Source organism: Mercenaria mercenaria, chromosome 4 (genome assembly GCF_021730395.1).
Source record: "Mercenaria mercenaria strain notata chromosome 4, MADL_Memer_1, whole genome shotgun sequence".
NCBI classification, from domain to species: Eukaryota; Metazoa; Mollusca; class Bivalvia; order Venerida; family Veneridae; genus Mercenaria; species Mercenaria mercenaria.
In genome coordinates this window covers 8507211-8520225 of record NC_069364.1, presented here as the reverse complement: position 1 = coordinate 8520225, position 13015 = coordinate 8507211, and the positions used below count along the sequence as shown (strand labels likewise).

Here is a 13015-nt window from a genome sequence, read left to right as displayed (position 1 = left end):
AGCGTTCTTGAGTTATCATCAGAAAACTGTTTAAGTGTTCAGGGTCGCTGTGACCTTGACCTTTGACACACAGATCTCAAAATTACTAGGGGTCATCTGCTGGTGATGACCAACCTTCCTATCAACTTTCATGATCCTAGGTCCAAGCATTCTTGAGTTATCATCCGGAAATGGATTGGTCTACATTCCGACCGACCGACATCTGCAAAACAATATCTTCGAAGAGGGGCATAAAAATATCTATTATGCCCTTTGCTGGACATGCTTGGTATAGGGTCATCAAAGTAACATTCCTGTAAAATTATTTCAAAGTCATACCCTCAGTTTATGAGATAATGACATTGAAAGCCTTTTCTAAGGTGATAAATCCCCCCAGATGCAGTAAAGAAGATATGGAGCAGGCACAAATGTGAGCTATGTTATCTTTGACCTCTTAAGTGTAACCTTGACCTTGGATGTAGTAACCTGTGTTGTGCAAGCTGCATGTCATGTTTAACAGCTGATCCCAGTTTTATCAAAAAAAGTTACAGTGGTAAAGAAGATTTTGAGTAGATAAAAATTTGAGCTATCTGATCTTTGTCCACCAAATGTGACTTAAACCTTGGACCTGGTGACCCGGGTTGTGTGCTTTGCACTTCGTCTTGTTGAGGTAAATAGTTGATGCTTGTTTTATAAAAAATCTTTCAAGCAATTTACACACAAGTTTGAGCTATTTAAACTTTTATTTTAAGAGTGTGACTTGCAATCTAGTGGCCAGAGTTGTGGGTCCTGCATGTTGTGTTGATGAGGTTAATAATTAAAGCAAAATTTATAGGAATTTTGCCAGTGGTTAAGAGAACATAAAAAGGACAGTACACTCAGATGGTTCTAGGTAAATCCAATACAGCCCCCATATACTTTCTATCTGAGGGTACAATCAAGACTGCAGTTTCTGACAAGAAGTCTCTCACTTTCCGCTGTAGCTACATATGAAAAACAAGCCCCATCCCTTGCAGCCATATTATTTAACATAGCAGAACAATCAGAAGGAATTTGGTAAAGGGTCGACCAAGAAACTTCTAAGTATGTGAAATTATTTTAAATCTAGGCCAACAGTACCAGAAATGACTTTTTAAAGTTTTTAGTTTATGTATCCACGGCAACCAGAATTCTGCATGGATGATCTAGATTTGAAATAATCTGAAAGACAACCACCAAAGGAATATTCCTGTGAATTTTGATTGCAACTGGCTTGTTGGTTTAGTGTGAGACATTCCTTAAAGAAATTGCGGACATTCAATGATCCTAAAATTTAAAAGGTAGCTCTACACCACCATTTATCTTGTTTTAACAAACACGCTGTCTTTCATATAGACTGTTTACATTACATTAGTAAATGATACTCACAATAAATCTTCACGAACTGTGTGAATGGTGGCCATTTCAGAAAATGCTGTAGTATGTCTTGTTCATTATCCAAGTTGTCATTTTTAACACATTTGTTCCATTCTTTCAGGAAGAGACCAGATATAAGATTACCAAATCTTCTAATTTCTGCATCATTGAATCTGCCATAATCTACAGCATAGCCTTTTTCTATTGCCTGCAGTGTCAAAAAAACATATATCTTTGCAATACAAACTCTTGAGACTGCTTCCATAGATCATTAGCATATGATTTCCAAGATAATATTTCATAATATTTTACAGTGAAGGCTGAGTTCATGCCGACATACACAAAGTCACTGCCAAGGTGTTGAAAATGTCCAACATACTTTGCTTGCTTATTTATTATATGCCTTTGCTAGAAATAGGAAACAACTTATAAACTGGATGTTGAGAGGTTAAAACACAATGTGATGCAGTGGGATCAGCTGAAAATAATTTTCATTGACTTCAGGCATTAAATAAATACAAGCAAACCCTATGCTGAGCTTCTGAGTATTCTTCTTGACCAAATGACCTTAAAACAACTAGAGCTATCACTAAAGGTGATGAATGTACCCCCCGCATGCACTGACACAGTACATTGCAATTTGACGCACACAAGATTGCATAATTATGTGGACTGTATGTATATAGACTGTATGTATACAGTATAGTAACAAAAAACAAAGTCCCATAACTATGCAGAATATTTATCTAAAAGAATGTAACATGCACCATGCACAACTAGGGTTGGTACTGATCACTTGTGTGAAGTTTCATTAAATTGTGTGTAAGGGTTTGGTAGATCAGGCATGCACAAGATTGCATATGCAGACTGCATGTACATAGTATGTTAACAAGAAACAAAGTCCCATAACTCTGCAATTTTTGTCGCTGAAAGAACCTAACATGCCCCATACACAACTACTGTTGTTACTGATCACTTGTGTGAAGTTTCATTAAATTGTGTCAAGGGGATGAGGAGAGATGGTGCGCACAAGATTGTGTCTATGTATATAGTATAGTAACAAAAAAAACAAAGTCCCATAACTCTGCAAATTTTTTTTCTGAAAGAACCTAACATGCCCCATGCACAACTACTGTTGTTACTGATCACTTGTGTGAAGTTTCATTAAATTGTGTCAAGGGATGAGGAGAGATGGTGCGCACAAGATTGTGTCTATGTATATAGTATAGTAACAAAAAAACAAAGTCCCATAACTCTGCAATTTTTTTTTCTAAAAGAACCTAACATGCCCCATGCACAACTACTGTTGGTACTGATCACTTGTGTGATGTTTCATTAAATTGTGTCAAGGGGATGAGGAGAGATGGTGCGCACAAGATTGTGTCGTGTCTATGTATATAGTATAGTAACAAAAAAACAAAGTCCCATAACTCTGCAAATTTTTTTTCTAAAAGAACCTAACATGCCCCATGCACAACTGCTGTTGGTACTGATCACTTGTGTGATGTTTCATTAAATTGTGTCAAGGGGATGAGGAGAGATGGTGCGCACAAGATTGTGTCTATGTATATAGTATAGCAACAAAAAAACAAAGTCCCATAACTCTGCAATTTTTTTTTCTGAAAGAACCTAACATGCCCCATGCACAACTACTGTTGGTACTGATCACTTGTGTGAAGTTTCATTATATTCTGTCAAGGGGATAAGGAGAGATGGTGCGCACAAGATTGCGTCTACGGACAGACGGACAGACAGACAGACGGACAGACAGACAGACAGACAGACAGACAACCTGAAACCAGTATACCCCCATTTACAACTTTGTTGTCGGGGGGTACAAAAACTGCCATCTAATGACCATGAGTAAATATTCTATGTAGACTAACAGCCCCAGTGTTCTTTAATTATTGAACAGAAACTGTTTTCAGTCTAGAGGTCTCTGTGACCTTGTCCTTTGACCTACTGACACCAAAACAGTAGAGGTCATCCACTGAACACAGGTAATTAACATACAATGTTTGACCACTGCAAGCAAAAGTGTTCTTTAGTTATTAAGCTGAAACCGTTTTCAGTCTCATGGTCACTGTGACCTTGACCTTTAATGTACCGACCCCTAAAACTATAAGGGTTATCTACCTGACATACATGTAGGTAATCATCCGATGAAGTGCGATGATTGTAGGCCAAAGCATTCTTTAGCTATTGAGTGGAAACTGTTTGCAGTCTCAAGGTCACTGTGACCTTGACCTATACTAACAAATAGCAATATGGAATGTCTACTGACCAGATGCAATTATCCTATGAAGTTTGACAATTGTGAGACCTTGCATTTCTTGAACTTTATTGATCAGAAACCAAATGGCCTACTGACAAATGGACAGAGAGACAAAGCAAAACAATATACCCCCTACTTCCTCAAAGGTGGGCATAAATATTAGAATCTAGTAACCTTTAAATTTAAATAACTGAAGATGTAGTGACATTTTTAACAATAGCACTAAACTGAATGCAACTCAAGTGCAGAAAAGTAGCTATGTAACATAAGACTTTTTTCCCAAATTACGTAAAAAACCTTTATCTTATTTAAATAGTACAGTAACTGCTTTTGGTGTGTATATCCATAGCAGTTTTATAAACAAACTTGATTCTAACGTTAATTATACTTTAACTAGTTAGTAAAATTGCTTCAACTTTCACTAATTTAACAAACTATGTGACTTACTTTTCAATGCTAGTACTGAAAATATCATATTTGGGTATATCATGGACAAAAACGCAATGTTCTTCAATTCATTTTGAACACTAAAAACAACAAACTTCCTGCACCCCTTGCATTCATTGACTTCTACTTGCATTTTTGCAAAGAAAAGTGTAGATCATTGATTCAACAAAATTTCAATTCATTTGTTTTGGATAGAAAAATTTTACTCTACTGAACTTTGGTATCCTGTATAATCCTATCTTATAGGTAGATGCAGTGTCTGTATTTCCTTACCTTGAAAGCTGCTTTACTCATACAGTCCTGCATTGAAGTGCTGTAGGTATCAATCTTCTGGCAATACAGCTGAACAAAGTTTGTCATTGTGAAACTGTCATGACACACCTGTGACAATATTTAAAGATACTCAAATTATGTTTGTAATTGAAAACAATAAATTAAAGTTCTCTCATGCTTTTCATTTTAAACTAGAAATGTGTCACAGACACGGATGCACCCCGCAACATGAGAAAGGTTACAGACATAGTACTGTTCATAAACAAAAAGAAGGACCCTTTACCAAGGGAAGTTAATCTTTAAAAAAAATGTCCACACAAAGATCCTTACCAGGTAGAGATAGGTCAAAAAACATCTCAAAATTGGATATAACAAGCATGTTGTACTACAGAAAAGTGGTCTTGATTTTTCCCTATGACCAGTGATAAAAAAGTTACAATATAAGCTATTTACATTAACAACAAAGGGAAGTAATTCTAAACAAGGGACCTGGTTCTTGCGCATGACATTCTGTCTCATAATGGTGTACAATTCGGCAAACTTACATCAAAATCCCTCCATGCATGAAGAAGAAATGCTCAGGACAAAGTCATTCTTGTATGTGACCTTTGGCCTCTAAGTGTGACCTTGACCTTAGACCTAGGGACCTGGTTGTTGCGCACGACACATCGTCCATTCATTCTTATTATTTGTGTCAAATTATTTTGAAATCAGACTATGCATGTCAAAGTTATGGACCGGACACGAAGACCACATTATCAGTATATATGTAGTGAAAATTGGCTAAGTTCAACCAAGGACTGTGACCTTGACCTTAGACCTAGGGACCTGGTTATTGCGCATGACACATCGTCTATCCATGCTTATCATCTGTGTGAAATAATTCTGAAAATGGACCATGCATGTCAAAGGTATGGCCTGGACACAAACACCACCTTTTCCCAAACACACAAACAAACAAATGCACACACAAACAAACACACATATGGACAGGGGTAACACTATAAGCACCTCCCCCCCACTCCCCCATTTTATGGCAGGGGCATAAAAACAAGAGAATGGGACTGTCCTGATCGAGAAGATTTAAGTCAAGGGCCAGAACTCTGGTCTGACTGAGTGAAATCACAAACACAACCCCAGGTACACAACCTCACATCCTGAATAACAATCCTATGAAGCTTGATGACATAAGGTCAAATACTTTTTGAGATATGCATGACACAAATTTTGAGATGGACAGACATATGGACAAGGACAAATCTAAGTGCCCGCTCCCACAAAAATTTTGGCAGTTAAACCTAGTGTTTCTGGATTCTGCAACAGTACTCACCTGTTCTCAGCAAGTAGCTGCCAACTTCTCCACATGAAACAGATGAAATTATTTCCGAAACAATGTCTTTTAACAAACTGAGAAGGAATGCCTCGCCACCAGTGGACTGAACTCCAGCCCTGTGATCTGTAGATCTGAGCTTTCCCTATCAAGCTAAACAGGCAGACGTCAAACACAATACACCCAGTGCTTTCAACTGGGTATAAAAAGAACTATTTTGGCAACCACACTCACCTTTGTCTGCAGTCTATCTGATAGGGCTTTGGTGATCTGTTTGTTCCATTCTTCACAAATAGGTTGAGATTTAATACTCTCAGGAGCATACAGAAGATTCCAGGACTGGAAATAAAATGTTTAAATGTTTAAATAATATCAAATACATGCTTTTAGTTAAAATGAACTAAGTACACGTATAAAATCATAAGACAATAAGATGAATTTCTTTATTTTTGTTGATCTTTATAATTATTTACTTAAAACTTAAGCATTGAGTTAACGTGTGACCAAATGATAGTGCATAGTAAAAACAAAGCTGCAAGAGGGTTTGGTCACTTTCCTATATATTACTGCAATATGTAAAAAACATGGCTGCCACTGGGTGTGGTCACTTTCCCATGTATTGCAAAAAACATGGCTGCCAAAGAGTGTAGTCACTTTCCCATATATACATGTATATATATGCAAAAGTGACTACACCCTCTGTTTATGTATCACACTAACACACCTTCTGGCAACCGCATTTATTACGTATCGCAATAATTTGAAAAATCTTGTAGGGCATCACAATAATTTGAAAAATCACCCAAGAAACATCTGTATAAAATTATTTCAAAATCAGAGGAGTGGTTTAGGAGAAGATGGTGTTTGAAGATTTTTCCTTTCGCACCACTGGTAACCCTTATTATGCAACCAAGAGAAATCATTTAAACAATTTAGAAAGAGGAGATACCTAAGAAAATTGAGGCCCAGTTTCATCAATTTCCACCAAATGGTTTCAGAGGAGATGCTGTTTGAAGAAAAGTGCGTGCGGATGGATGGATGGTAAGCTCAGCATGAACACTTTGTGCTCTGGTGGACTAATAAATTCAGATAAGGACTTGATTTTTGTGTTATTCTAGTGTACTTTTATTTCGAAATCAACCACACAGTTGTAATTCTATTTTAAAATCTGCCAAATGGGTGTAGTTTTATTCAAAACAAATCTCTGTGTGTAATTTGTATATTTTGTGACACTCATATCAAATTTTTACTTGGTCAAAACAATTTGTATAACCAAAGTTTCAATTTCCACTTTCTAAAATATTTCTGCCAATTCCTTTGGAAAACTTTCAAATGTGAGAAAGTGGCCTGGGTCTTACAAATCCTTAATGAAGCATTTCTGCCACTTACTTCCACATTTACTCAATGTATGCACAAGTTAAAATCTTTGGAATATCAGACATGACCTTAAACAACCCTAAGCTTGTCCTTGACCTTTAAGGATGGGATGTAAATCTTGTATGCAACATACCGTAAAAACTCGAATATATTACGCTAGCATGTATATTACGCACCCCCGATCTTGTATCAAAATCTTGGGAAAAATGCTTACATTGGAATATATTACGCACCGAAAAAATCAGTCAGAAAACGTTGTTTACAAACTCGAAATTGGCCATTAGCGGCATGCGTAAAAACGATTTCTCATGAAAATCGCAATTGCTGCATAATTGGTTACAGACAACAGTGACAATATCCGAGAGACAAATTCTTTCTAAAGTATTTGAGAACCTTCTCAAGCTGTCAACACCTTAGTACACTTTAACAGACGTGCAAACAAACATCTCATAATTATGGGCACATCAAACGAGAAGATCGCCATTAATTAGCATGTTTGTTTAACAATATACGAGCCGCTCTATTGATCAGTAATAATTTGCTGGAAATAAAGAAATAACAAACAATCTGTTTTAATTGCAATTTATTTGAGCATCCTTGAAAGATAATGATTTTAATGATCAAACACCTACAACACGGACCGCTAAATTTTGTATTTTGCCTAATTATTAAACTGGCACATTATCCGGTGCTCTGGATATGTACGATACTTATTAATTAAATTTACAAATACGAAAAATTAAACTCGCAAACAAAACCAACTTTACCATATATTATCAGAGGTTCCGTTCCGTATGTGTTTTTAGACCCACCCTATAAAACGCTCTTCAAGAGGAGGTTAAAAAAGCACGGTCCAAAATGTAAACACATGACAGTTGACAAAATTGTCCGATTTTCACCGATATTTTCGGGTTTTCAAGCTGGGAAAAAATGTTTGAAGCTCTACCTTGGTGTATATTACGCACGCCTTTGAGAAAATGAAAAAAATGGTAAAAAACTGCGTAATATATTCGAGTTTTTACGGTACTGGCTCCTTGATGCAAACAACTGCAAGTTACTTCCCAGATTCCTCAAAGCATATCATTAGTCTGGATATCATCAGACATGACCTTTGACCTCCCGAGTGTGACACTGACTTGAGAGTGTACATTGGTCTTGTTGTGGACACACTGTATTGCTAACCGAAGCAAATATGCCAACAGTTACAGGTAAGACAGTCCATCATACTATAATATATACCTTTCAGAAAGCATGACATAACAAGCCTTGTCTGTTATTATCATATCAACACATGGCCACACAAATTTTAGACAAACTATCAGTCTTTCAAAGACCTGTTACAATACAAGTAAGATAACACTTTAATTTTACCTGAAGAATTGATTCCATATAATGCATCCAGTTCCAGCTCCAAATATCCATCCATTTTATGATTTCTGGAACACACGGTTGCATTGTACCGAGTGCATAATTTTTCTGACTGATTGTTTTCTTATCTTCTCTCTGGTCATATGAAGACAGACAATGTAAGAAAATTCCAACAGAACTAGCCAACGGAGAACCACGGTCTGTTTTAGTACTCTCTAGAAGCAGTTGTGATGAGAAATAACTCCGCATCTTCTCCTGGTGGATATTACATGTACTGTTGTCACTGAAAACATGTTTAAAAATTGCATGTACAAAAACTAGTTTTATTAGCTCAATTGGTACAAGTTAGAATAAATCTAATAAGAAGCTTTAGCAAGCCTTTATGACATATACATACTTAGCAGTTTCTATAGGATTCATCAAAAAAATTATCAGCAGTAAATGCAAGTAGGGTTGTGAAAATAAATGACATACAGGTTAAACAGTCAATTCTGATGTGGGTTTTTTTATTTCTGTTTAAAATAAGTCTATACAGTCATGTTAAAAGCCCAATATCGTGGGCTTTGCACGAAACTATTCCATCTGGTTCTTTATCTATATACAGTTACAATAGTTCCGTGCTCAGCCCTCACCATGTGTTTTAAACATTTTTACAGACACACAAGACAGAATGCACTGATTTTGTGTACATTACAGTATGTTAGGTGTCATCAGGAGGCAGTTCCATTGTTTTCCTAAAATTGATTCACACAGCCAGCAGATAAATTACCCATCCCTATCATTTGAATGTTTATGTAGAACTGTGTCCGAGGAGTAATTTATAGCAAACAAAATCAGTCTTCACTGCTTCAAATGTATAAAACACTAAAATTTCAACTTAAGTCAAGAAGGTACACAGACAGTGATATCTGCAATTTCTGTTTGATAATCAACAAAATAATCAACAATACAGAATACAGACATGCATTTTTTACCATAATTATGTTTACAACAGGAACATAAAGTTGAATATTCATTTCATTTAAGGTAATCAAAGCCAAATATTTTTGATAAGACTAACTGTCTTGTCAAGATTAAGCACATTATCATTTAAATATAATAATTACTTTAAAAATTTATATGAGCCGTGCCATGTGAAAACGAACATAGTGGCATTGCGACCAGCATGGATCCAGACCCGCAGTCTGGTCAGGATCCATGCTGTTCGCTTTCAAATCCTATAGCAATTAGAGAGACTGTTAGTGAACAGCATGGATCCTGACCAGACTGCGCAGATGCACAGGCTGATCTGGATCCATGCTGGTCGCAAAGCCACTATGTTGGTTTTCTCATGGCACGGCTCAATTATAATAATTACTTTAAAATTTATATCACTTTTGTATATAATATCAATTTTAAAATTTACTTTTTTTCACAAAGTTATTGCTCCTAGAAAATGGCAGTAGATGGCAATTTATTTCTAAATATTACAGGGGTATATATTAATAAGTTAGCACAGCCGTACACACAATTCTTTTGGAGTGCATTAAATTGTCCTTAATCAGGGTTTTCCCGGACACAGGTTTTCTGCGTATCTGACACAATTTTAGGACCTGGGACCAGCTCTTGTAACATACACTGAAACATTGGGTGTGGCAATTGGTCTGCTAATGCGTCAAGTGTGGCATGCTGTGTGTTGTGTGCTTGTCACCTTCCACTTTCAGCCTTCACGGCTGGCTAGCCTTCTGGTGAAAAAGGAGCCGAGTGCATAAGTCTTCCCTGCCAGTACATAGCCTCTCTGCAGACAAGCCCGTTTTGCAGTGCCTCCGAGTTGGCGCCACATGGTCACTGAGCACCTTGCGGCCTCAGGTAGAACTGCAGGGGAATCGGAGGAGGTCTGCCCCAAGACATGTGGCATGCCAGGCCCACCGGTGCATGGACACGCCCTGATGCCTATGAACAGACCCCCAGCTATGGGACAAATAGCTCCTGTGTTCCCAGGGTAGGGTTCTAACTCGGAACTAAGGGTGAGGTAACCCCGAAAGAAATCTAGAGAGTTGAAGACAGAGGTGCTGGGCCATTGGCACTCTCTTAACGAACCACAGCACCATGCAATATCGCTATGACTACACAGTCATCCGGTATTCAACAACTTGGTGCTGAATCCCTGAGTTCCTTTCAGGGGGATTCAGTGCAGGGCTCTGAGCCTCGACAGAGTCCACCCATAGCTACTGGGGGTCCCTCCTTCAATCCACAACATGCAAAGAGAAGGAGGAACATACCAAGGGGAAGAAACAATCTGTATCAACCTTTCAGGCTGATGCATTGGAATGCGGAGGGTTTCTTCAACAAGAAAGCTGAACTTGAGCATATCCTCCATGAGAAAGACATCAATGTCTGTTGCATCCAGGAAACTCACCTACAGCCAGAGAAATCCTTCAAAGTCAGAGTATACCAGTGTTTCCACTGTGACAGAATTGGCAGACGAAAAGGAGGCATCATGACACTGGTCAGGAACAACATCAGCGCTGCCAACACGCATATGGATGACTCCGAGTTCCAAGTTCTGAGCCTCAGAAAGAACGAGTTCAACTTGAAACTTGTGAATATATACTCTCCAAGTGACAAAGCTCTGTTCCTGGACAAAATTGCAACTGATGAAACCAGGTTCATCATTGTATGAGACATTAACAGTCACTCACAAAGCTGGGGATATGACCACCTGGGTAAACGTGGAGAGGAAGTGGAGACCTGGCAAGATGATAACAAGCTAAACCTCATCAACAAGCAAGATGATCCCCCAACTTTTTACTCCAGAAGCTGGCGAACAACATCAACCCCTGATCTTGCTTTATGTACTGATGACATACATGGACATGTCAAGCAGGAAGTCGATGAACAACTAGGAGGTAGCGACCATCTCCCAGTCCAACTTACTATGGACCGTATAGCCTCTACTTCACCTAACATCCCCAGATGGAACTACAAGAAGGCCAGGTGGACCTTTTACCAAAGTCTGAGTGATGAGCTCTGTAAAGACATCAGAGTGGAAGGTAGAGACATCAACCGGGTTGTCAAAGACTTCAATGCCAGTATACTTAAGGCTGCTTACAGCGCCATTCCAAGGGGAGCAAGAAAGGACTATAAGCCCTACTGGAGTGATGAGTTGGAGAATCTACAGGCAAAGTTATCAGAAGCCAGGGAGGAAGCAGAAAACAATCCCTCACAAGAAAGTAACCTCTCTCTACAGCAAGCTAAGGCCAAATTCCTCAGGCACAAATGGGAAGCACAGAGGAAGAGCTGGAGAAACAAAACAGTCTGGCATGACCAAAAGCTGTGGAGATTGACAAGACAGCTGAACGATGAAGAAACAGGAAGAGGCTCAGTAACTTTGGAAGAGAATGGTGAACTGTTGATGGGAAAACACTTTTGCCTCTAACTACAAAGATGTTTCCAACATCCCCATCAACAGGGAACGGCAAAGGGAAGCTCGAAGAGATAAAATGGAAAGGCAGACAAGCCAAGTGACACCAGAATGCATGAAGCAGGGTCTTAAACTGCATGAGCTACAGACAGCTCTTAGGCAGTTGAAGACAAAGAAGTCTCCTGGACCAGATGGAGTCACAAATGAAATGCTGACCCATCTAAGCACTGAAGCAATTTGCAAACTCCTGGAAATTTACAACTACAGCTGGACAGAAGGACTGCTTCCACAGATATGGAAAGAGGCAGTCATGATCCCCATCCACAAGAAAGGGAAGGATCCAAAGAAGGCTGCAAGCTACCGCCCAATCAGCCTAACCAGCTGTGTTGGAAAGACCATGGAGAGGATTGTGAATGCACGCCTGAAGTGGTACATGGAGACTAACAACCTATTCGCAATGCAACAAGCTGGCTTCAGACAATTCTGCTCCACTGAGGACCAGACCATTTATCTACCGCAAAAGATAGAGGACGCCTTCCAAGAGCAGAAAGTCGTACTTACAGCATGGTTTGATCTGCAGAGGGCATTTGACAAAGTCTGGACTGATGGACTCCTTGTCAAGCTGATGAGGACTGGAGTAGGAGGTCACATGCTGAGGTGGATTAAGTCATACTTCCACAACAGGACAGCAAGAGTCAGTTTAGAACATGCCAGCAGTAGGAAGTTCCTGTTGCGTCATGGTGTCTTACAAGGCGAAGTCTTATCCCCTACACGCTTCTTGCTTTTCATCAATGATCTGGATCATACAGGATGCAAGAAGCCATCAACAAGCTTTCAGCTTGGGCTGAAGATTGGTGTGTATCGATCAATACAGAGAAATCGTCCACCACACTTTTTTCCCTGTCGTCAAAGCAGAGGGCGGGTAAAATCAAGCTGGGAAATACTTCGCTGATTGAAGCAGACGAGGCAAAATACCCTGGAGTGACCTTTGACAAACGGCTAACCTGGAAGCCCCACATTAGTCAAGCAGAAGGGAAGGCCCATAGGAAGCTTGCCATGATGCGCAAACTTGCTGGAACAACATGGGGAGCAAATGAGCAAATACTCAAGACAGTATATCAGGGAACAGTGAGACCCCATTTAGAGTAATGCTCAACTACCTGGTCCA

The 13015-nt window shown here is 38.9% G+C and overlaps 1 protein-coding gene across 1 annotated transcript in view; it reads right to left on the bottom strand.

Moving 5' to 3' along the window:
* Positions 1-13015, bottom strand: part of LOC123552656 (E3 ubiquitin-protein ligase rnf213-alpha-like) — a 123284-nt gene that overhangs the window by 99535 nt on the left and 10734 nt on the right. The window contains exons 7-10 of the mRNA XM_053540035.1: positions 8448-8727; positions 5934-6038; positions 4370-4477; positions 1387-1582 (exon numbers count right to left, since the gene is read on the bottom strand). Coding sequence (XP_053396010.1) covers positions 1387-1582; positions 4370-4477; positions 5934-6038; positions 8448-8727 — 689 coding nt within the window. The remainder of the gene's footprint in view (positions 1-1386; positions 1583-4369; positions 4478-5933; positions 6039-8447; positions 8728-13015) is intronic.